The sequence below is a fragment of the Lynx rufus genome, unplaced genomic scaffold, assembly GCF_022079265.1.
Source record: "Lynx rufus isolate CCGP_SWC_20201006 ecotype Redwood Valley unplaced genomic scaffold, mLynRuf1.p SCAF_4, whole genome shotgun sequence".
NCBI classification, from domain to species: Eukaryota; Metazoa; Chordata; class Mammalia; order Carnivora; family Felidae; genus Lynx; species Lynx rufus.
Window position 1 is genome coordinate 126,269,932 of NW_025814856.1, and position 25,752 is coordinate 126,295,683.

At 40.6% G+C, this 25,752-nt stretch overlaps 1 protein-coding gene and 1 long non-coding RNA gene across 8 annotated transcripts in view; both read right to left on the reverse strand.

The window, feature by feature from the left end:
- DPY19L1 (dpy-19 like C-mannosyltransferase 1) overlaps positions 1-25,752 on the reverse strand; it is a 105,947-nt gene that overhangs the window by 73,728 nt on the left and 6,467 nt on the right. For 3 of the 7 annotated variants that reach the window (XM_047095223.1, XM_047095222.1, XM_047095220.1), the window contains exons 1-5: positions 7,832-7,879; positions 6,572-6,615; positions 4,851-4,875; positions 4,116-4,203; positions 451-588 (exon numbers count right to left, since the gene is read on the reverse strand). In XM_047095223.1, coding sequence (XP_046951179.1) covers positions 451-588; positions 4,116-4,136 — 159 coding nt within the window. In that variant the 5' untranslated portion in view covers positions 4,137-4,203; positions 4,851-4,875; positions 6,572-6,615; positions 7,832-7,879. Of the gene's footprint in view, positions 1-450; positions 589-4,115; positions 4,204-4,850; positions 4,876-6,571; positions 6,616-7,831; positions 7,893-23,225; positions 23,732-25,752 lie in introns of those variants that run through there. The other 4 variants (XM_047095224.1, XM_047095225.1, XM_047095226.1 and 1 more) reach the window with 3 other exon arrangements.
- LOC124523403 (uncharacterized) lies at positions 13,184-15,853 on the reverse strand. Its single transcript, XR_006964990.1, has 2 exons — positions 15,736-15,853; positions 13,184-13,308 (listed from the first exon to the last, which is right to left on the reverse strand). It is a non-coding gene; the product is annotated as an uncharacterized LOC124523403 (long non-coding RNA).

Genomic DNA, 25,752 nt, shown 5'->3' on the forward strand with positions numbered 1-25,752 from the left:
AGTAAAAGAGAGGCTAAAAAAGTTACTGATATCATTGAGATCACCTCCTGGGTGGATCCGTCTTTCCCCTCCCCGCAAAAAGGGCATTCATTCAATTAAGTGAAGAATCCCAGACAGGGAAGAAACATTATTTGGCAAATGACATGTAATGGCACTCCCTTGCTATCATCTCTGTAAACACACCGAATCTAGATAGTTTTCAAATTTTCTAAACCATGAAATCATGACAGTTCCCATGAAACTAGCTAAAGCCCACCAAAATTAATAATAATTTTTTTCATAGTTCTTTCCAAAAGAAGATATATAATTTCTTTTTAAGTAGAAGATGAAATAGAATATATTGAACTATACCTTACATTTAGAATCAGCATTTAATGCAAGTAACACTTTAAAAAGTAAAAAAAAAAAAAAAAAAAAAAAAAAAAAATCACAATTGAAAAAGTAACTTACCTCAGGGTAAAGATTGAACCTTTTTAATGTATTAATAACAAGGGGGTATTCAGTCAGCTTATCATTCATAATCATCCATACTCCATTCAAAAATGAGGGTGCTTCCACAATAGTCTTAAAGTAGGAATAATACAGTCCCTGAAACAAATATATGTTATAGTTATAATAAAAAGCACATAATTACTATGCCTCTTATCAGCTTAAAAAAAATACACTGTTTTTGAAAAATAAAGCAATCAGGCAAATAATAGCTTTCAGTTTCTGATCACTAATACAATCTTAGGTTACAAAAAAGAACTACATATGTTAGTATAACCTTGCCTTAATTAAAACAATTGAACTCAAAAAAATAAATTAAATAATTGAACACAAAATTTACTCAAAAATAGTTTTAGCATTTAAAAAGTAATATAACTCAGACAGCATACATAATCTAAGAAACCCCAGGTCCCATACTAATTTAATTGTTAGAAAAGGCTACCTTATGAACAGGGTGAGTGAGTGGTTTACTACAGAACATAAATTACCATGATCCAAGAAATCTTCCCTCAGCAAAAATGTTTCCCCCTTCCTGCTTATCTGATTCCCCAAAATTCTGCTATCAGTCATCTTTCCTCCAGATTTGCATGTATAAATGAAAATATATTAGGAAGGCTACATATTGATGTATTACATATCAATTATTACACTCAGATGCCAACCACTTTTCCAGGCTGTTTTCTTTCCTTCCAGCTCAGAATACAGTAAGAACCCCATAGCACTGCGATCATGTGGGTCGGGGAGGACAGCAGTGGTACTCCCATTATGAGCGAATAGGACATATTGAGGTTGGAATAATACAAAGAACAAAAAATAAGCAAGTACTAGTACTTGCTCCCCTTGTGAGGGAGTATAAGTGGCAGTATGGGGCAAGACAGGAAACATACTGCATCTTCTATACAACTTTGCCTACAGCTACCCTGGTGGCCAGGACACATCAGCTGTCAAATTCCATACTGGATTTAAAGCTCATAAATATGAAAGCAATTTGCATACCTGGATATTTATTGAAAACAACAACAAAAAAATGGTTCTTCCTACTATGGTATTTAGCTTTCATATCACTTTTTAAAAATATCTCCCACTGTAATGAGTTGAACAATATCCCCCAAAATTTCATACGCACTGGCACCTGTGAATGTGAACCTATCTGGAATAGGTTCCTTGAAGACATAATCAAATTAAAACGAGGACATCTAATAAGTGATATCCTTACAATGAGAGGGAAATTTAAACACAGAGACACAGGGGAAAATGTCTCATGATGACAGAGGCAGAGCCTGGAGTGATGGCAATTCCAAAGCCGGCCAAGGAATGCCAAGGATTGCCGGAAACCATGAGAAGCTAGGAAGAGGCAAGGAAGGACTGTCCCACAGAGCCTTCTGACACAACGTGGCCCTGCCCACACTTTGACTTCACACTCCTAGCCTCCGAAACTCTGAGAATAAATCTCTGCTTTTAAGCCACCTGGTTTAGTGTACCCTTGTTATGTTAGCTGTAGAAACCTACTACAACCTATCTTGTTTTATAGGTTTGTTTTGGAATCATGTAAATATCTTACTGAATTACAAAACAAAAATTTTGTAAACCCCAAACATCAAAATAAAGGAATTAACTATCAAGTTGGAAGATTTCAAATAACTGTAAGATACAGTAATTCTACTGTACATCCCTAATGGAATATATCCTGAAGTCAAAAAGAAATGCAAGAAAATCTTAAAATGTTTTCAATAATCATATGTTTAATAATACCTTTGGTACTTTTGTTCCTCAAAAACAAGTAACTTGAAACCAAGATTCCTAAGCTAACAATAAAGATATAAATTTAATACAAAGTAAGTAAAAAAAACTCATCCTAAATTTGCATTTTAAAATATGAATATAAGATCATAATTTCTCTTTAAAAAATTGTTTCTTAGTTCTGTTTACTAAAAAGGCTTAGACACAATGGCCAATCTAGTATCAAATACATCTGAACCCAGAACAACACAGGTTTGAACTACGCAGTTCCACTCAGATTTTTTTGGATAAATACAGTATATTTTCTCTTCCTTATGATTTTCTTAATAACATTTTCTTTTTTCTAGCTTACTATATGGGAAGAATATAGTTTATAATACATGTAATATACAAAACATGTGTTAATCAACTGTTCATGCTATTAGTAAGGCTTCCGGTAAACAGTAAGCTATTAATCATTAAATTTGGAAGGAGTCAAAAGTTATACGTGGATGTTTGACTGCACGGGGGTCAGGACCTCTAACCCCCTTGTTGTTCAAAGGTCAACTGTAATAGCAATAAACACCTCTAGCACCAAAACTGTGGTCTCTAACTACCACTTGCTACTGAAAGGAATTGGGGCTCCTTGGAAAACTGGATGACTCCAGGTCTGGAAAGGATACACCTAATAGTACCAGAAAGTATGAAAGCTATAGAAGATTAGCAAGGTCACATCAGAGGGACACAAAGTCAATGCAAGGACTCTCATTAGTTAAAGACAGTTTTACAAGTTTACAAAACATAATTCATCAGTTCATAATGATTTATTCCAAAAGATGGAACTCCATCAGTTACCAGAAGAAAATGCTAGGAAACCAACTAATTTTTCTAGAAAGTAGTAAATAAAAGGAAAAACTCAAGCATTTATTTGTCTTACCTGTACAAAGCGTACACCAGAGAATATATAATTAAATAATAAATAAATAAATATTATGGGAAAATTCTTCTTTATAGAAGAATTACAGTCAACAAATGCAGGAAACAAATAATTAGAATAGATCATCAACATTTGGTAATCTTAATGAATTAACTGATCTAGGCTGATGGCTAGGCTATAATGGAAGGATCAACATGACAATATCTAAACCCACTGATCAATCTTGGCATCACAGAAACTGAGACAACCAGATATGGTGTGCCTCTTTGTATGATACAGCAGATGTACACCCGCTTATGAAATATTCCTACCGAAACAAACAAACAAAAAAAAAACCAGACAAAAAGAACACCACTGAATCTTCAGTTATCAGGTCTCTCTCAATTATTCAGGAAACTTGGGGCAGTGGAACATAATAAATGACATGAATTACTGTGGGTAATTCTGTAAGATAAATAACCTGGATTCTACAACAAATAAAGAGCAGAACAACAAAAATCAGAAGTGGAATTTATAGATTAAAAGACAAGAGATACCTCAACTAAGCGCAATGTGTAGACATTGTCTGAATCCTAATTCAAGCCTACCAACACACCAACTGTAAAAAGGAAAAAAAAAAAAAAAGCCAGTAGGTCACTTAAACACTGATTGACATTTGATAGTATTAAGCAATTGCTGTTTATCATTTTCAAGTGCGCCAGAAGTATTGTGGGTAACAAAAAATTCCTCTTTTGAGATACATACGAAAGTATTTACAGATGAAATGATACGATGTCTGAGGCTTCCTTTAAAAAGAGATGGCTGTGTGGAGGTGAGGGAATGAAAGAAAGATGGCTGTGTCTCCAGGTGTTGAAGCCACAGGATGGGGCATGGGAGGTGTCTGCTCTTTCTACTTTGGAACATCTTTGAAAATTTCCCTGATAAAAAGCTTCAAGTTTTTAGATTCCTAAAATACCACATGAAAACTAACCATTTCAGTGCGAAAAGCCATCTCCCTTTCCAACGTTGAGAGGTGAGAAAAGTGGCGATCATTTTCAAAGAGGTGTGTTATATGGCTCCTGCAAAAACAAAAGAGTTAACAGAGCAGCAGTGTTGAACTTATGCTAAGTATTATTTTGAAAAGAAACCAAGAGCAAACATAAAAGAATCTAGAAATTTGCACATAATTTTGTAATGAAAGTCAAAGATAACGGTGTCCACATTTGTTTTTCCACTCTGTATGTCTTAACATTTCTACTAAAATTTCTATTAGAAAACACATTCAAATTAGATTTTAAAATTAGAATGAACCAGAATAACAATATTTTAAACTACGTACAATAAAACTATAAATGAACTATAAATGTCATTGGGTTCCCATTTCAGAAATATCTGATTAATGAAATTCATATTTCACTCTATCCAGAAGATTAAAAAAATTAATCTTCCTCTCAACATGAACACTATATTAACGTTAAGTGAAATAGAGCCTCAAATATAACCTCTTCAATAATGGATCTCTTTTTTTTTTATTAAAAAATTACATTATTCTGACCTCGATTTATCAATTAAACTACTTTTTCAAGCTATTGTGTTGCCTGTAGTAATTAATATATATATATATACATCCTTATCATACTGAAATTTTTTTCTTTATATATATGGGAAATAGCTTTGGTAAATTGTAATGATCTGCATAAAATACATGAGAAGAAAACAATCTTACCAGTGCAACACTGCTGCAAAGGCAGCTGGAAGAAAAAAGAAATTTAAATTACTATGTTAGCATAAAGAAACATGTTCACCTTATAGAAAAGCATTGCAAAAATAAGCATGGTAAAATTTGGGATATAAAATGTTGGATTCTTAGCGATTGGGGAAAGAAGAGAGACTCTTTGGAAGAAACCCCAGGGCTATGCTTAAAATCCAACAGCCTGGATTACAAAAGAATTAGGCATGTATCTATAAATTTCATTCATTCACTCACTCAACAAAATGCGGGCCCTTTATTTGCCAAAAACTATCCAAGGAACCCTCACATGGAAACTTCCACAAACAGAACTGCCAGAGGAATAGAAACAACAGTAAGAAATAATTCAAGAATAAAGACATATGGTGACCTCGGGCGCCGGACTGAGGATGAATAAAATAAGAAACTATCACTTATTGTATATTGCTGCAATATCTGGATTTTTATGATAAATTTTACTATTTTTTAAACAAATTTATCATGAAATATAGTAAAGAAGGAAGGAAGAGGGAGGGCTGTTGACACAAAACAAGCAAACATTTTAGAATCTCTAAAATAAGAGAGTTTTACGGGAGCCCAAGTTAGGACAGATGCCCAAGAAACATGCTCTTCACAGAGAAGTGCTTCAGAGAGTAAACAGTTTTTACAAGGTTATATACTTTTTTACATCTTGTAAAAGCTCAAAAGATTACAGATTAGCATACAGGCAGCAAACATAAGTTTAATGTCAAGGAATGCAAGTAAGAGCAATGATCGATATCTTAAAGACAAGATGGTTTTCCTTAGGCTACTCATTTACAAAGCAGGTGTATAATGTAGGAGTGGTGGGCCATAAATCAGGCGTTTGTTTTAAACCAAGTTTATGTACAGTCATGCTGACTTAGAAAAAAACCTAAAATAACTTCCCTTATATCTCAGGCCTTTAGAGGTTTTTTGTTTCTGTTTTTTCTCTCATCAGGGCAGAAGGAAGAAAGAAAAGGTAAGGGAGAGAAAATAAGCTAATAATAAAATCAGTCTCATAGGAGAATCAATAGTTGCTTTCTGTCCAAGTACAAAAAACATATTAAGATGAATCCAAACCATACCAATTTTCTTATGCCACAAGATTCACCCTATTGCAGGCTTTTTATTAAATAACTACTTCTTATTAAATAACTACTAAGGAACTGAACTATGAAATACTCTTAGAAATGAAAACCAAACAGTCTAGATCTTATTGCCTTTTTCTTAAACAAGTATTTACATTTTTAAATATTAAAAAATGCATGTTACCTAGGAGATAGTAATGGTTATAAAAGATTACTCCTTCTGGGTCACTAAAACTGCAAATATTTAACTAGGTTTGTCATTTGACATTTGTTATATATATTACTTGGATCTTTCAAAATTTTGATTTTTTCTTGTTGACAAATCTACCATCCATTTCTTTTTTGGTTTCTGCCTTCAAAGACTTCACCTCACCATACATAACACGATTTGGGCTTTATTTTCTCAATAATCTAACTATCATGTTCTGAATAAATCGTTCTCTCACTGAATGTAAATGCCATCTTTAATGTATGGAACACCTCACACCCTTCTACTTTGGGAATCCCTTTGAGATTGTAATTGGAGTTTCATTTATAAATTAATTTGGAAAGAAGCTACACGGTGATGACATGAATCCATATGTATATACCCATAAACATAGTACATACCTTCAATTATTCAACTTGCTTTTCAATTGCCCTTGACAAAAATCCTATCGGTAGAATTAATATAGTAGTTACATAGTTAATTCATATTTCTTAAGTCTCCTTTGTGAGCGTAACATTTTTCTGCTAATATCCACGAAATCTTTTTTATTACACTTTACTGAATATTGTTAATGTACTTATTTTTGAAGTGTAATTATTTTGCCATGTATTTATTTTTGACTCATACTAAATTATTAATTTTATTACCTTTTTTTTGTTTATATTCAATTCTCTATTTTGAACAATATTATTTAAAAATAATAATTTTGCGGGGCACCTGGGTGGCTCAGTCCATTAAGCGTCTGACTTCCATTTGGGTCATGATCTCATGGTTCGTGGATTTGAGCCCCACTTCCCACTTCCAGCTCTGTGCTGACAGCTCAGAGCCTGGAGTCTGCTTCAGATTCTGTGTCTCCCTTTCTCTCTGCCCCTCCCCACTTGTGCTCTCTCTCAAAAATAAATGAACATTAAAAAAAATTTTTTTAATAATTTTGCTCGTATTTTATAATTTTGCTGTTAGTATCTTCTTCCCACTTGACAATAATAATAGACTTCTAGAACAATACTAAGTAATTCTGGTAAAAGAGGGCATCCTGCCTTCTACTGACTTCAGTGGCAGTGCATTACACATCTGCTTTTAAATTAGCCTCTAACCTTCAGGACTCTGGAGTGATAAATAGGATTTCTCAAGGCAATCACCTCTCTACTTCCTCAGAATACCACAATTCTTCAGGAGAAGAACGGAAGGAAGGAAGGAAGGTACCAAGTGGCCTTTGGTGCCTTCCTCTAATTCAATCCCTGAAGCACTAAACTGTTCTTGGAATTTGGGGCATTTGAATGGAGCTCTTTCATAGCCCCCAGGGTCGATTCATAATATGCCCAGTGTTTTCAATTCCTTTGCTCCTTTCAATTTAGTAGTAATAATAATAAAGCAGCTGACATTTTCATTCTTATTACATGCCAGGTACTTTTGAAGTGCTTTACCTAAACCAACCCAGTAGATCCCCACAACTATCCCATGGGGTAGACACCAGTATTTCCCCACTATATAGTGAGAAACTGAGGCTCAGAGAACTGGAGGAACTTGACCAAGGAAACAAAGCAAGTAAACAGAGAAAGGGAAGTTGAAGACAAGAACTTTAACGTGAAAGCCATACACTGCCTGGCCTCTTGAGGAGGACTGCGGGGGCAAGGGTAAGACAAAAGCCGGGGCTTCCTTACCTTAAATTATCTTGCTCCCTTCTTTCTTTCTTTTTTTTTTTTCCTTAAGATAAAAGGGGTGGAAAGTTGCAATTTATCTATTGATATATGCAGCATACTTTACAGAAACTAATTTTTACATAAAAATGTAGAGTTATGATTTAATTTATTCAAAATTGAAATAAGCTATGTGTGTATACATATATTTATATATATACATTTTTTTTCATTTGAAAATGAAAGCCTCAGTAAGGCAGATACTGCCTTGTGAGCATATAATTTAAGCAGAAAGACATAAAATGACAAAAACTTCTGAAGGCACCCCTAAAGAGCTTTTCTTACATTCTTGCCTACAGAAAAGATTATAAATGATTTTCTCTAAATTTAGTCCAGTGATCATCAACCCTGTCTATATAGTCTTTTGGGAGTGTCACAAAATTGATAATCCCTTTTTTTCCATTTTAATACACATGCTATTTTTTTTTTTTGTCATTCTAAGGTACTGTGGTGAATTTAGCATGTTTTTTTTTCTTTTAATCGGAACATTGAAAAAAACCCGAACTTTCAAAAATCCAAGCCGATTCCATAAGAAGAAAAGTGTTCAAGGAAAGGTTTGCTTTGTAATCTAATTCAAAAGATTGCAATCCTATGAGAATTCTGAAAGGCTCTTACGTTTTGCTGGAAGCACTTAAATTACCAACACTCTGAAGCTAAATTGGACACTCCTTCCACTTTCTGATTAAAGAAATTCTGTACCAGATTATATGTCACATTATATCAATTTTCAGTTTCATGGGATTTGAGAGGCCTAGCCACTGAAAATTGTTCTTCTCCTGTTATTAGAATCTTGTTTAAACAAACTAGAATGTAACTCCCTGAGGGCAGAAATGATGTTTTACTGAGGTTTATACCACAATACTTACAGGAAGCTGACCACATACTGGAGCACACAGCTCAAATGAAATGTTTGCTGAATTAATGGGTACAACTTGATATAATTAAAGGGGAAACGAAATCATCTAAATCATGTCCACATAATAAGGTTGAATGTACTCTGATTGATGGATACACACACATACACTTGTATGTAAGTAATAGATTTTTTTTTCCAAAAATTGAGTCCCCACTTACTTAGTGCAAATTTGACACACCCACCAGCCTCCCTCTACAACCAGTCAGGTGCCTAAGCTTTTAGTTCCCCTCTCACCCGCAGCCCAGCAGCAGGTAGCAGGGGAGGACGAGTGCCCCCAGGTGAGCAGGCGAGGTCCCAGAAGTCCACCCCAGCTCAGTTCCCTTTGACCCCCCTCCTTCTAGCCACAGCTCCCCAAGGTGGCCTTTGTTCTTTTCCTCTGGATTGCTCCACACCAGCAAGTCCAGTGTCTTGGGAAAACAGGGAGGGGACATCCCCTGTCCCCATCCCAATGCCTGGCCCACAGTGGTCAGCAGCAGCAGGGAGGGCAGGAGGAAAGGAAAAAGAAATGGGAGAAGGGGCTCTTCCATAGGTTCAGCTCAATCCTCCCTCAATGGCTCCTAAACCCTAATCCCTCTCTGCCCGGCACCCGGCCCCTGCCGGCCCTCACCTCCTCTCCCAGCCTCTTCCCTTCCCCCAAGTTGCCTCACCCCAGCAGATGACTCAGAAGTCCAGAACCCCTTTATGAATACACCCACCAACCCCCATCTGGATTGCTGCGAAGTAGAGCCTTGTGATCTGCATCTTTAAGATACTCAGCTGAGTCTTTTGCACTCTAATGCACAGTCCTTTCCTTTCCTTTTCCACCTCCTCAAGGTGTGAGAGCAAGAACCATGAAGCCAAGGTGGGCTGCCTCTGCCTTTGCTCTCCTGTGCTAACCTGCAGGAGGCTCTCCTGCAGCCAACAGATATTTCTGATCCTGAATATATTATCCCATCCACGTTACATTGTCCCTTACATGTGTACTACGTAACTAGCATTTGACTTAAAACTCAGAGCTACCTTCACAAACTGTCTCATTTGATTCTCACACAGCAGTGGGAGTATTTATTCCTATTTTACAAATGAAAAACTAGGCCTTCAAGAGGTCATTTCCCCCAAAGGCACATAGCTGATAAATGGCAAGAATCACCTGGAGCCAGGGGTTCTAATTCCAAACCTCCCTTTCTTCGCACTGGGAAGGAGCTGCCTCCTCTCCCATTTGTGGGCATTTGCTGACCTCATCTTGTAACAATATTTATATGGAAAAATGTATTCTAAGACCATAATGACTTGCAAAATTTAATACAATTTATTCCTAAATTGAGGTTAATCCATACTTAAAGCATTCTAAAGAGTTTTAGCCTCCCTAACCCTCAAGTGACAAATGACATAAAAAAAGGTTAAGGATGCTCCCCTTAAATCTATTGGACAAGGTTTCCAAATCAACCTTGACAAGTTCTATACTCAATCCTTACTAATCATTTCTTATTGTTCTCAAGGGTCTGTTCAGAGTTTAAGTTTCTTTCCAGAAGGTAAAGCCACCAGTAAATAGTCTGTCTCCTTGTTCCACATCAACAATCCATCCTGGAGAATGAAGTCAATTTCGAAATGTACAGGTTTAAGCATCTCATCCCCTTGTCTGAAAAGTCTCATAACTCCCGAAGCCTCAAACCATGGAGCCCACACTCCGGTCTGTTTTCACTTGATTCCCACCACATGCCTTTCATGCGCGCTGCACTGGGCAACAGTCCCCTAAAATACCAAGTGTTTCATGATGCTATGCTTTTGCTTCTGTCTGTAAACTCCTACTTTATCCTTCAAATCACAGGAATTCAAATGTGGCATTTTGTGAAGCTGATCCTGCCATCCTAGCTAAAATACCTTTATTACAGCACCTAAATAGCTAGTCATGCACACGCCAGTTTCCTCTGCTAGAATGGAAAGGCCTTGAAGCTGAGCTTGTGTTTAATTCCTCTTAATATCTACATGTCCTAGCATGACGCCTGGCACCTCACTGGGTTGAACTGTTAAATGACAATCACCATGTAAGAGAAATTAAAGAATGCACCCCATTAAATAAAAACCTAAATACCTAAAGACAATATCTAAGCATTCCAAACTGTTCAAAGGGTTCCCATTACATGAAGGCCCATATATTATAATAAAATTAATATATTGGAAGAAATCATATTTTCAGTCTATAGTACCTATAATGAAACAGAGGCCAGTTTCTGTGTAATCAAGTAACAAGTGAAAAGACATTTTGTAGGATCCAGTTTAAGAAAGAGAAAACAGTTGTTATACCATAAGCTCAGCTCCTGCCTTCTTTCTAGCACCTAGATTTTTGAGAATTATAAGTGCTTTAAAGTCAACAAGTATCTAAATGCCCACTAGATGCACATTTTCCTAGAAATCAACAACACTAAAGAAATATTATCTAACATCAGGGGCACCTGGGTGGCTCAGTGGGTTAAGCATCTGACTTCAGCTCAGGTCATGATCTTAGTCTGTGAGTTCGAGCCCCCATGTCAGGCTCTGTGCTGACAGCTCAGAGCCTCGAGCCTGCTTCAGATTCTATGTCTCCCTCTCTCTCTGCCCCTCTCCCTGCTCGCACTCTGTCTCTCTCTCAAAATAAAGACATTAAAAAAAATTTTTAAAGAAACATTATCCAACATCAAAAATAAAATATTTGAGAGATATGATTTAGGTACACACGCAATATAATGAGAGAACACATTAGGCACTCAAGCAAAGGGCACAAAGTCTATAAACTGTAAAAAAAATCTGAGAAGGCAGATCAGTAATGACTTTCTCAGGGCAAGGTCTATCAAAGGGGGGTGGGAGGGAGGGACAGGGCTCAGGACATGAGTACAACTTAGGTAGGGATTTCTGGTGGACAGCCAGAAAAGAAGACAGCTACAGTAAAGCTGTAGGTGGACTGGGCTCGAACATGAAAAAGAAGTTCCATCACTGATACATAGTACAGAACACAAATTATAATGGCAAAAACAAGACAATATTCACTGAGGGCCCACTCACTATACGTATAGTGTGTCAGGCTCTCAGAGCTCCACTGAACACCAGGAAAGGAGTTTGGCAAAGCTTCTCAGCCAATGGGGCCTGGAGTGCTAAGGATGGCAGCACCAGAGTCCTGGGGGCCAGTAACCTCCAGGTTTGTTTTTTTTTTTTTTTTTCAACGTTTATTTATTTTTGGGACAGAGAGAGACAGAGCATGAACGGGGGAGGGGCAGAGAGAGAGGGAGACACAGGATCGGAAACAGGCTCCAGGCTCTGAGCCATCAGCCCAGAGCCCGACGCGGGGCTTGAACTCACGGACCGCGAGATCGTGACCTGGCTGAAGTCGGACGCTTAACCGACTGCGCCACCCAGGCGCCCCAACCTCCAGGTTTTGAAGAGAGCACTCACCCACCCCATGCCACACAAATATTATCATTTCCTACGTGTGCCATGACATGAAAAAGGTTGGAAAGCACTGAGCCACTAAAGAAAAGAAAGTTTCAGAGAATCTATCCTAATACAGTAATATGAAGTCACAGTGGTCTAAACCCTGGGATTGCATTAGAATCATCCCTGGCACTAAATAAAACTGGAGATACTTGAGTATTAATCCAGAACCCCTAAATCTGAAACTCTAGGGATTTTTTTTTTTTTTTAATTCACAAGGGATTCTGATGTACAGTCAAGGCTAATTATCACTGGCACAAAAATGACTGGAACAGAGTGTAGGTAGTTGTCCACAAAATGTAACCTGAGAAATGGTTCTCTGTATTCCAAGTGCCCTCCAGCAGTAATTGTATCACCTGAGAGCTCCCTAGAAATGCAGACTCTCAGGTCCCATCCCGGAATCCTGGGCTCCAAATCTACATTTTAACAAGACCCCTCAAATGGCTTGTAAACACTTTTAAGGACAATGTGTCAACACTGACAGCACAGTGGAGTCACCTGGGAGGTTTGAATGTGCTAGGTTTGGCACTGGGGGTGATTCTAATACGCAACTAGGATTGAAAACATTAACCTAGGAGGGGCATGTTAAGATTACATTCTCAAAGACCCTAATTCAATCTCTCTCACTTGGGGGGCTTGGAAATCTACACTTTTAGCAATTTTTATTAGGAAAAGGCAAATGTTAATTCAAATGATACTCTGATAGAAAAACTGTCAAAATCCTGATAGCAGAAAACAATGATTAAGGAAGGGAAAGAACTAAAATTGAAAATAAAATCCTTTTTTTTAACCTCTCTTGGCAAGAACGTCACTCCTAAAAAGAAAGAGTCCCTGGATTTTATATGACTTATAAGTTATTTAGTCTAAGTCTCATTTTTCCCAGATGTTAATAAGTGGTTTTTACTTGGTTATCTCTATTCCTCACACTTAATGACCTCAGATAGCCACAACAATTACCACTAATACATCGGACTTCACATTCTCCAAGTTGCTTCCCTGGTTATTTTCTGTTTTTGTTTTCATCTTCCTGCTCCCCAAACTAAAAGTCTTTGTAGGTTTGGTCCTTTTATTGTTTTCTTCTCTGAATGGAGAAAAAAAGGAATGCACTCAATGTATTAATAGAGATACTCAGTCTTAAGAACCAGGACCCCTTTAAAATTCAGGCATGATTTGAAGACACTACCAGTAAGATCTAGAATTCAGTGATCTATGTGATGATGGCTGCAAGGCTGACTTTAGATCATTTGAATCTCCTGCATATATTTGGCATTGAGCAAAACAGTACATTACAACAGGAAAAAATTAGGAGGCTCTCAATTACAATGACAATGTCTAACATCTGTTTATCAGTTGCAGATTACAAAACACTTTCACACATTAAGGGAAAAGAACCAGGAGTCCTTATGAGTCAAATATGGTTCTTATTTTCCCATGAGGTGCAAGGTCACATGACTGGGATGCACCAAGGCCTGGAGGAAAAGCCTGGATTTTGGGACTCTGGCCACTGATGTCCTTGTGACTGGAAGCTCAGGCATGAAAATGTTTAATAAGCACATTTAACCAAAAGAATGCATTCAAATGTGGGAGGAGATGCTTTAGAAATAATACAAAAATCAAGGACAAAGGCTTATTTTAAGGTGAATATATGAAAACAGAGCACAGAAAATATATATCACCATCCTCAAAGAGAATATAATTAGGCTATTCTAAACAGAGAAATATACAAAATAAATGTTCACGTCTTTAAATATTTACATATATACATATATTAAAGTAGGGAATACTTAATAGAACAATTACCCAGCATATGGGCTTTTAAAGCAATCAATTCTAACTTCCTTTAAAAATCTTATTCTCAGATAATATGAATACAAATATTTCTAACTCAAACAGTTACCTACATTAATCATTTTCATAAAGTAACTTTCTCCTTATTGAAAAAAGGCATTTCAGTGTTTTAGGTAGCTAAATAAATACAGACCCAAAATAATATGCTGGCCCATTTAATGTTTCTGAGCAATCGTAGAAAAACTGTTAAAACTTTAGTAAACCTAATGTGAAAAGTGTAGATGCTGCATCTCTTCATTAGAGGGGGAAAGAAAACCCACACGTGCACAATATAAACCCAGACCCATCACACGAAGCAAAAGATTTTAGCAAGTTTATTAATCAATAAGCCATTCCAATCTTTAGATTATAGATTCCATCCCCCAAACTGCAAACTGCCCTTGGATATCACAAAGTGTACTTTATTCTTTAAATGGTTAAGAAAACCACGATACCACTGATTACTACTCTGTTTTTATACTAATGCCAAACACCCAACCAACACAATAAAAAATAACCCACAATTTAATCATCTTCAAAAATAGTTAAGCACAAACAAAATGGAAACTAACAAGTTGACCATAAGGATAGAAGAGAGTGACTCCCCCAGATAAGCAGAAGCCAGCAAAGGAGTGTTCTTGCCAAAAGAGTTATCAGGTCATTTTCCCATTAATGTATCTTTGACAGCTGCCTTAAACTATAGATCTGAAACCTACAATTTGACAGATGTGCTTAACAAACCAAGAGACCTTAACTTCAATCTCAAACTTCCCCCTGTGAACTCACTAATGATGTCAGGCCATTCACCTGGCCTACTTTACTTTCTTCGCATGTAAAATTCCAGTAACCAACCTTTCAGTCTGGATTTCTTATGATATTTCCATGGAGATCAAAGAGGACAAAAGAATGAGAAATGAGGTCTTATTAAAAAAAACCCTTTAAATGTGGTGGAAAACAGTAGCACTGTGCCAGTTATATAAGTACTTTATGATGATTATTAAAATGTGGAGAGGGGCGCCTGGGTGGTTCAGTCAGGTAAGCATCTGACTTTGACTCAGGTCATGATCTCACTGTTCACGAGTTTGAGCTCCACATCAGGCTCTGTGCTGGAAGGTCAGAGCCTGAAGCCTGCTTAGGATTCTGTCTGTCGGTCTGTCTGTCTGTCTCTCTCTCTCTCTCTCTCTCTCTCTCCCTCCCCCACTTGTACTGTCTCTCCCTCTCAAAAATAAATAAAACATTAAAAAAAATTTTTTTAATGTGGAGAAAAGATTCTGAGATTTGACAATAGCAGCACTGAAAAGCTGCATTACAAAAAACTAGTGATTACTGTTAGGAACTAATAGACAAATTCAACGCAGAGCAACAGCATTTTGGGCAAATTTGAGTTGAGCTGTATAAAAATAATGACTAAAGCCTCACTCTTCTGAATTACAACAATCTCAAGTTAAAAATTTGTCAAAGTAATTGGCCAAGTAATTTATAAACTTTGTTTAAGATATAGTTGGTACTACCGTAAACTAGAAGATAAAATCACCCCATCCTTAGTTAGTACAATGAATCACACTGAACTCCCGTGATTTTGGTGACTAGGTTATTATGTTAACATTTGCTGCAAGAAGTTAAAATTACAAAATGCTGTCCAAGCGTTGATCATGTGTAGTGACAGTAGTGAAAAACATACCTGACAATCGGTTACTCCGGAAAGGAAGTCAAACATGAAGGAATATGCCAGACAAACGTGAAGATATGAGTGTGAGCTGTTAATTTAAATGTATTCAGGGAGGAAAAAGGACAATGCTGAGAAAATAAAAAGTAGTATGAAAACAAAAAAGAGAAAAGTTACAAACTTGTAGATTTATGTACTCTACAAATCAATACTTCCACTTTTAAATTTATTCCTATTCAATGATTCTTGAATTGTGAAAGATCATCCATGAAGAATTGATCTTTCCTATGAAACTGCCTTTTACAGAATTAAACAGCAGCATAAAGGTCCTGACCTAGAAATAGATGTAATTTTTACTAACTCTGAGGACAAATACTCATTAGAATGGTAACTAAAGAAAACTAGCAGACTCCTTCCTGGAAGAGTAATGTTCCGATGGTTTGGGTAAAGTACAATCCGATGGCAAAAGATAAACTAACGACACAAGAATTTAGAACTAAACATACAAAGTACGCAGCCTAAAGCTGGCCTGCTTAGAAACATGCACACAGGCTTATAGGTCTCTATGATAATGTAAGTATCTCATTAACATAAATTTTAAGACACATTAATACAGCCTAACAGGCTAAGCATATAAAACTTATAAAAATGGCCACAGTTCAAATTTATCAACATGCAAATATGCATATGTGTATAATAAAATTTTATCTGCTTTCAGTAATGGTGCCATACTATGGGCCAAGAATCAATCACATATTGGTAATGTCTCCTTATACTTACACAATCTAAACTCATCACATTTGTTAATTTGAGCACACACAAATATAACATACTCAGAACCCCTCCAATTGTGTATTTTAATAAAAAAATATGTTTAAGTGATTATGACTGTTGTTTAGAGTTAACCAGAGTCTATTTCAGAAAGAAAAAACTGGGGCGCCTGGGTGGCGCAGTCGGTTAAGCGTCCGACTTCAGCCAGGTCACGATCTCGTGGTCCGTGAGTTCGAGCCCCGCGTCAGGCTCTGGGCTGATGGCTCGGAGCCTGGAGCCTGTTTCCGATTCTGTGTCTCCCTCTCTCTCTGCCCCTCCCCCATTCATGCTCTGTCTCTCTCTGTCCCAAAAATAAATAAAAAATGTTGAAAAAAAAATTAAAAAAAAAAACTGGTTTTAAACATTGAAGAAACCCTTTAAATCCCAAATTCCCATCTTATTCACTGGCTTTCTAAGGAAATGTACTGGTCCAACATCTATGTATTAACACATCCTTAGAGCTGATGCTCAGTTGTGTCTAAGCGTTTGCTTGACAGCCATCCCACCAAGATGGCCAGTGGTCCCTGTGCCTCACAGCTCCTCAGCTTTTCTCATCCTTTATGCCACCCTAATATGCTCTCTTTCCACTTCCTGTCCCCGTACCTCCACACATGATCCCTCTCTGCTTTATTTCCCCTGAAGGAAGAAACAAGAAAGCTAACACTTAATTGAGCATTAAATGTTGCCATTTCTCTGAACAGAGTCCTGGGGCTTCATTTCTTCTTTTGCTATACTCACCCTGGAGAAGATGAAATACAGCAGAGCAGTTAAGAGCTCGAACTCTGAAGCCACATTGCCTGGATTCAAATCCTGAGCCTTCCACATTCTAGAGATGGTCTTGGGCAAGTTATTTAACAGCTGTGTGCCTCAGATCCCCTGTCTGATAAAACAGGTATGGCAATCACAGTGTCATGGCCAGGCCTGAGTTAGCAGTGAATTGAGTCTAAGATAAATGAGTTTATCTAAAGCACTTAGAACTATGTCTGGCACAGAGTAAACCCCATTTCAGTAAAAGGTGTTATTATTAATTCCCATTAATTTGGGAATTAACACCCATTTGCTGGTGATGTCCTATTTTGTTTCCATTCTGACATCTTCTCTTATGTCCCACTACCTGCTTGACATTTCTACTCGGACATCTCACAAATATTGCAACGGAAACACGTCCAGGATAGAATTCCAATCTTTTCCCTCGAACCCAGCCCCTCACCATGCCCCTAGTCTTCACGATCTCAGTGAATGCACCCTAGATACCCAGTTACAGCAGCCAAAACTGAGAAATTATTCCTAGCCCTTCCCTTTTCCTCAATCCAAGCCCAAACCAATTCCTTCAATCCAAGCCCTTCCCAATTCCTCAATCCAAGCCCAAACCCTCCCATTTCTCTCTCCAAAGCAGATCTCAAATCTATCCCCTTCATCATGACCAACAACTCTCTTGCCGGAGTCCTGCCAGAGCCTCCCCACTGACTGCTCCCAGCTCTGCCCTTGTGCTCCACAGCCCATTTTCCCAAGTGTAGATTTCCCAAAATAAAATTTAAGTCACGTTACTCTCCTGTTTAATACTCCTCAGTGGCTTCCCGTCATGCTAGGAATAAAACCCCAACTCCTTAAGGAGCTCTGGTTTGTGGCCTTCTCATGTTGAACAGGCTAAGCTCTGGCCTACCTCAGCACATGTCGTGTGCCATATCCACAATGCCCCTTCTTCTCCGGACAGTATGCATCTTCTCACCCGCAGGTCTTGCCTCTAAGGCCAACTCCCCCCAAATTTTTCTGACCCTAAAGTGGGTCTCTCCTGTTTTTTCTATCTTAGCCCTTTTTCTTTCCTCCACTGGACTTACTACAATGTACTATTATTCTTATTTGTTCCCGGCCCTTTTAGAATGGAGTTCCTTGGAGACAGGGGCTACATACAGCTTGTCTTTTCCTCCCTCTTATCCCCCAAAGCTAGCATCAGCTGTAGTAGGCATTCAGTAATTGGTAAATGTGAATAGAGCTGCTGTTACAGATATTATTTATTCTTTACCATAACCGTGTGGGGCATTTATCCTCATTTTATTTATGTTTTATTTTAAAGTTTATTCATTTTGAAAAAGCATGAGTTGGGGAGGGGCAGAGAGAGAGAGAATCCCACTGACAGTGTGGAGCCCAACACAGGGCTGGAACCCATGAACTGTGAGATCATGACCTGAGCCGAAGTTGGATGCTTAACTGACAAAGCCACCCAGGCACCTCATATAATCCCCATTTTAAAGATGAAGCAAGCAAGAGTCAGAGATATTTAGGGATCTATAACTTTTAAGTGTAGAAACAAGACTCAAATGCAGGTCAGTATTGAGATGCCTGTGCTATTTCAAACACACCACACTGCCTCCTACCCAGTCCTGTGGCTAACACCTAGCCTCAATCTTCTGCCTCCACCCACTTTCTTACCCCTTCTGCCCCTAAAAAGCCATATTTCTTTCCTATTATATGGGCTTTCACACTCCCATAAATTGTGGAGAACAAAAGCAGTTTTGCTTCCCAAAGGACATTTGCCAATATATGGAGACATTTTGGTTGTCACAACGGGGGACGTGCTACTGACGTCGAATAGGTAGAGGCCAGGGATGCTGCTGAACATCCCACCATGCACAGGACAGCAGCCCCTCCCCACCCCCCAGCAAAGAATTATCCAACCCAACATGTCATCACGTTGTGGTTGAGAGGCCTTGCCAACACAGAACCAGCTTTCAGCAAGGGTGCGGTTGCCACTGATCCTAGGAACCAGGCAGGTATGTTAACGAACCAAGCAGGACAGATGAAAGGGGGAAAAAAGTAGTTTTCAGTATCTTTCTCTTCCATATTCAGGTTACAAATTTATTATGTTTTGTAAATGGCATCTTACCTTGCAGTCTTTCACCACAGGCATGCTCTATTTGCATGTTTAACATGTATATTCACTTCCACAAAGGATAGCACCCCTTCCATTTCTCCTTGAAACACACAGCCCTCTCCAACTATGCTTTTTTCTTCCCTCTTCTGATAATACACATGGGTACAAGAAACACATCACTCTTCTCTCAACTCTAATTAAAATAACAGCCATATCAGTTGATGAATGGCAACTCACAGCCCCAGTTTTGAGAAAACAATAGACTAGGAGAAACGTGGGCAAATTGAACTGTGTGTCCCCGCCTAAAAGAGGGGAGGTGAGAACCACTTAGTACTAGGGGATCGCTGCCATGTAGGAATAACAGCCCCGTGATGCTAGACAAGCTGCTTCTACGGAGAGGCAAGACATCGGACTTAAAAATTACTGACATTTTCCTCCACCTCACCCCATCCCCAGATTTTGATTTAATTGGTCAGATGTGTGGCTTGGCTATTAGGATTTCTTGAAGCTTCCAGATGACTCTAGTCCAGTATTGCTAAGATTGAGAGCCACCAGTCTAGTCCAGGCTTCCCATTTTTACATGTGCTTACAAACTGAGGCTCAGAGAAGCTAAGTGCTTTGCTCAGGTACCCAACTAGTTTGAAATAGGTAAAAAAATCAGAAAACAGTTCTTCTAAGGCAATGTTTTCACTGTAGGTTTTTCTAGTGTTATACACTAGACCATAAAACTCAACAGTTTATAAAATGGCATTGTTTTAAAAGGGACAGAATAGAAAATCAGAGTATTCAGTATATTACAGAAGATTGTTAACATGACACTTGTTTTAAAGCATATGCACATATTTGCTGGTCAGACTTCATTTGCCTATCTAAATCCATTCTCCTCCCTTCTCTGCCTAGTTCCCAGCCCTACAGAATGATTCAGTTGGGTCCCTTGCCCGAGGGGTTCCAGTTGGTCAGCCAGTGAGAGGCATGAGTGGGGAAAGTAGAAGGTTGGAGAAGAGTATGGGGTCACTCCTCTTGGGGGGAGATCCTGCTCCCACATCACAGCTCTCCTTGGGTTCAGCTCCTGATGAAGCTCCCCTTCCCCCATCAGGCCCAGACATGGTAGCACTTTCTCACTGCTGACAGCCTCGGTGTTTCGATGCCCTCTGTGGGTTCCACAAAACTGTTCACTTTTGAAAACAGTCCGTTTATTAAATCTGTTTCCTGCCAGGACACTGACAAACCTAAACAGAATAACAGACAGAAATGTGCATAAACGTACTGGGTTGCACTTTCAGAAGTGTGAGCAAGTTTAATGTAAATTGTATTGCCTACTGTGGGTTATGGTCAAAAAAGATGGAGAAACACCATCATGGTTCTTCTTACTATACCACTGTTGCCCCTGGCTGATATAGGGAGGTACTGGACTGATACTTCTAAAAACACACATTTGAAAAATATTTCTTTTTATGACTGTTACCACTAAATAAATAGTAAATGATATCCAAAAAAGAAAAAGAAAAACACATGTTTGTTGAATAGATGTTTGCAACGGTGATTACCACTGCCCAACAGTGGAAAGGGCCCCCATGGTACATAGTGAGTCCATCAGTGCTTAGTATATATGGAGGAGATGCAAGAAACAGAACTGAGAATCTCCAGTCAGTTTCTAACTTTTAAAAATGTATGCTTCTATCAGGGAGGTTCAAGTTGTAAAATTTCTTCCCAAAACATAAATGAACCATTTTTGTCATAGCAAAATCCCATACTGTACAGTGTCAGCTCAAATTCTCACTCATTCTGTGAAGGGCAAGAAGGAAGGGAATGAGGAGGCTTTCAAAAATGTCTAAACTCTGCTCCTTCTTGCAGGATCCAAAGGAACAGGGCCAGAGGAAGAACCAAACAACCTACATCCCATTCTCCAGAATCACCTCTCAGGCTGTCCCGTGGCCTCTTTTAAGTGGTTAGCAGGGACAGAAAATCATCCAACCTCCATACATCTGATGACCAGTACACCCAAAAATAAGGGACAGCTCCTTCACTGTACCTCTTTTCAACGCCCAAAGGGGTAAGTCAGGTAAAGTGCCACACTGCTCTATTAATACAAAACTGTATTTAGGTAGAAACATTAAATATAATGCTCACGAAATCCAAATATAAGGTATCCAATAAAAGGAGATTCAAAGTAAATGCAATAACAAGAAAAGAAAATGGCAAGATATTATTCTATGGTTGTTACTGTAACCTCTGAAAAAGAAGTGGTGTCATTCCATATTTCACTACAAAGTGGTTTATGTTTATACTAGCCATTCGACAAAAATGCAACTTCATTCTGTCACCAGATCTCAAGTCAGTATTATGCATGTGCTTTTATAATAGCAACTAAAACTTGTTAAAGGCTTTAGACACAAAGTGCCTTCCCACATATTAGCCACCCCTTTTAGTTCTACTCCTCAGAGTAAGTAGGGCAGGTGATAATCCCATGTCACAGAGAAGGAAGGGCTCACAAAGGAAATAACTTGAAACTTAAACCAAACTTAACCACTCTGAACAGGATTTGGAGCCTGTTCTCATCCATTGTACCATGCTGCCTCCCCAAGGTGAACTTATCTAACCTGCATACTGGCAAGGTTTTTTTCAAGCTCCCTACTAAAAAGGGGAGGAATATACTGAAAATACTGATTTTTTTGAGGCTTGAATCTACAATATATAAAAGTACTCTAATAACAATATCAACCTGAGACCATTAAAACACACACACAAACACACACACACACACACTCACACACACACACACAGTGATGACTCTGGTGTTTTATGATTGAGTGGCTTCTTCTGGTGGTGGATGTTATCTCAGGGGAAGCTGACTGTTGTGTCCTATTCCTTCACCTATATTGAAATCCAAATCTTTTGGGTCACTAAGGGAATTTGAAAGGATAACAAAGAATAAATCACCAACAGTTAAATAATGCAGTAGCCAAAATCCATTAATGTATTATATAGGAAAGGCGGTGTTACAGCATTTCCCATTTTCCAAGCACTGGTTTGGAAAAATTAGGCCCATTATCCAAACTGCTAATAATTTGCCTTATCAGAATGTCAATCAGGAAACAAAGAAAACCTGAAGTCTGTCCACAACCTGTGACTGTTTGAACTTTATTTGTTCAGCACATCGCTGCATATCACCCATTTGGTGCATGGTAGCGGGAACGGAGGGGAGCCCTCCACACCAAACGTTCCCAGGTCAGCAGAGAGGATTAAGGCTCCAGTGCCCAAAACACAACACAACCTGGAAAGTGACGTGCTGCGGGGAATCACAAAGTGCCACCGGCGGTGTCTGCGGCCAAGAAGAAAAAAAGCACTCTAAATTTCAATTATAAGTTTAGCAACTTTCTAGGATAGAGAATGAGCTTCTACTTTGAGCAGCACGGAATCGCTTCCAACCCAAAGCAAACCATCCTCCGGGCAGGGGCCGAGATAACGGGAAGGCGGCCGGTCCGCGCCAATCAGCAGCGCCCAAGTCTCGTTAGCGCAGACCTGTCAGTTCGCAGCCAGGCCGGGCAGCTGTTGATCTCGGGGCCATTTTTTTTTTTTTTTTTTTTTAAACGGAGACAGAGTGCGGACTGGAAGGGAGCGAGGAAGGCTGAGCAAGGAGGAGGGGGAGGGGAGGAGGAGGTGAGGACGTCCCAGGAAAAGTCGGAGAAGGCTGCAAACTGACGGGGACAGGGCGGCGGGGCTCCGCGGCGCGGAAGTGGGAGGGGAATACAGGGGAGGGGGAGAGGGGCCCGCGCCTCAAAGTTCCGCGTCCCGGCGGCGCCCGCGCTTTGGGGCTGCTCACCTAGCAGGAGCGTGGTCCAGGTCCGGCCGCGCCCCGCGCGCCGCAGGCCCAGCGCCCCACGCAGCCCGGCCGCCAGGCGCCCCCCGAGCCCGCCTCCGGCGGGCGGCGCGGCGGGCTCGGCGCGGGGCCCCTTCCTGCCCGCGGCGCCCTTGCGCCCGGGGGACCGGGGCGCGCGCTCGGGCCCGGGCTCCCCGGCGCCGGCGTCCGGCGCCCCCCTCAGCGGCGACTGAGAGGCGCGGGGCGGCTGGGGCGGCTTGGGGGCCGCCTCCCGGTGCTTGTTCCGCGCCTGCAGGACCATCTTGGCATAGTCGCTCCCGCTCGCTGCGCGCGCCCGAACGGCGGCCGGGGAACGGCGGGCTGGCGGGGCGGCACGGGCGCCGCTCACTCTCCGGCGGGCAGGCGGGCGGAGGGCGGGCCGTTCCCTCCCCGCGGGCCGGGAGGCGGGGAGAGCAGCAAGGCCGGGCGGCGGCTGCTTGCTTTGGCGGTGCGGCCGGGAGGCGGCGCCGGACTCGCGCTCCTGCCGCCGTTGCCGCCGCTCCGGTTGTCACGGCGACCGCGGAACGCCGGGGGGCGGGGGCGGGGACACCCTGTGAGCGGCCGCGGCCCCGCCCCCGCCGCCCCTCCGCCTCTCCGCGCCGGACGCGCGCTCCCGGCCGGCCAGCGCGCACGCGCGGACTTCCGGCGCGGAAGGGGAGCCGACCCCGCCGCGGCCCCGGGACCCTCGCCCTGCTGGTGGCCCGCGTCGGGCTCTGTTGGGGCGAGGGTGGTGCTCTCTTTCCGGGAGCAGCCGTCCCTCCCTCTGGGAGTGGTTGGGAAGAAGGAAGGGCCTTTTCGGGGCGGGAGCCTCTGGCGAAGTTTCGGTCCCGATTAAGGGTGCGCGTGGAGCCCAAAGAAGCCCGCGTGGCCCAGGCGGCTGGTCGCGGGGGTGGGCTGGGTGGGGGAGGAGCGCTCGGGAACGACCGAGGGGGGCGCTGTGCACGCGCTCCGCAGGCGCGGTGGCCCCGCCGCTGGAAAGCGAGGGGATAAAAGTCAAGCTGCGGTTTCACACTGACTCCACAGTGTGTGGCTTCGCATCTGGGAATGCTGCCCAGTGCACCTCCCTCCGCCGATGCGACCAACGGTGCAACTCGACTTAAAATGGCAGCAGAGTATCTCAGGGGGAGTGATAAGCGTCGAGGCACAAGTGTGTGCCTGACGTTACAACCGTAAACTGAAAACCAGGGGGGGGAGCCCAGGCTGGAAGGTGACGAAATTGAACGGCCCGAGAAGGAAGGATTATCAACAAGTATGTTCTGTTAGTTTCAAGTGCTGCAACCTTGTGACTTAGAGAAACTTTATTTGCTGATAAAAGACAAAACTTTAGTCAAGAACGTATTTTCTTTCACGTAGCAGCGGAATGCGGGAGTAAAGGAATTAAAACGAAGCAAAACCCAGTTATCCCTCCTCCTCCACCCCACCGCTCTCCTGAATTCTGTGCACAAAGCTCTACAGCTGTATGGTTAACTGGCAGGTCCCCTTCCTCGCGGTGTCCAGTGGGCTTGTTCCAAAAAGTTGTCCTTAAGTCCCAATTTTGTAAATCGTATCATATCATTTGTAAGTCATGTAAATCATATATCATTTATCTCTATTGTAATTACAGAAGCTTCATGAGACTATGGATCCTCACCGTGAAGTTTCTCCACTGAGCGATGTCTTTATTAGGGAAGTTAATACATGCATACATTCACTGTTAGGCCTCTTTAAGAGACAATGAATTCTTTTGTAAGGGGAAAAAAACGTCATGCTAATTGATAATCCCTCATACTCTATATTTTGTGAATTAGGATTTTCAGCTGTTGTTTTTATTGGCGCAGGGAACAACTATTTTTAGGCACTAGTTTTCAAAAAACAAAAGGATAGCAGGGAATGCTTGAATTCTAAAACAATGTGTCAGATGGATCCAGTGTTGCCCTCTTGGATTAATTTTTAAATCATTACCGATTAGATTAAAAGAAACCTAACTCAGGGGGCCTGGGTGGCTCAGTTGATTGAGCATCTGACTTCAGCTGAGGTCATGATCTTATGGTTGGTGAGTTTGGTGAGTTCAAGGCCCACATTGGGCTCCCTGCTGTCAGCGCAGAGCCTGCATTGGATCCTCTGTCTCCCCTCTCTCTGCCCTTCCCTTGCACTCTCTCAAAAATAAACGAATCTCCCCTCTCTCTGCCCTTCCCTTGCACTCTCTCAAAAATAAACGAATCTCCCCTCTCTCTGCCCTTCCCTTGCACTCTCTCAAAAATGAAAGAAAGAAAGAAAGAAAGAAAGAAAGAAAGAAAGAAAGAAAGAAAGAAAAGAAAAGAGAAAAGAAAGAAAAGAAAGAGGGACCTAACTCAATGTCTGTTAAAGGTAATACAAATAATTCATTGACCGATTTTTGTTTAAATGATTGGAAAAACACATGGAATACGAGGTTCAGTATTTCAACTACTGGATTGCTTGTCTGTCTCCTCCTATACATGGGAGGCTGGATTCAGGAACTGTATCCCTTTAA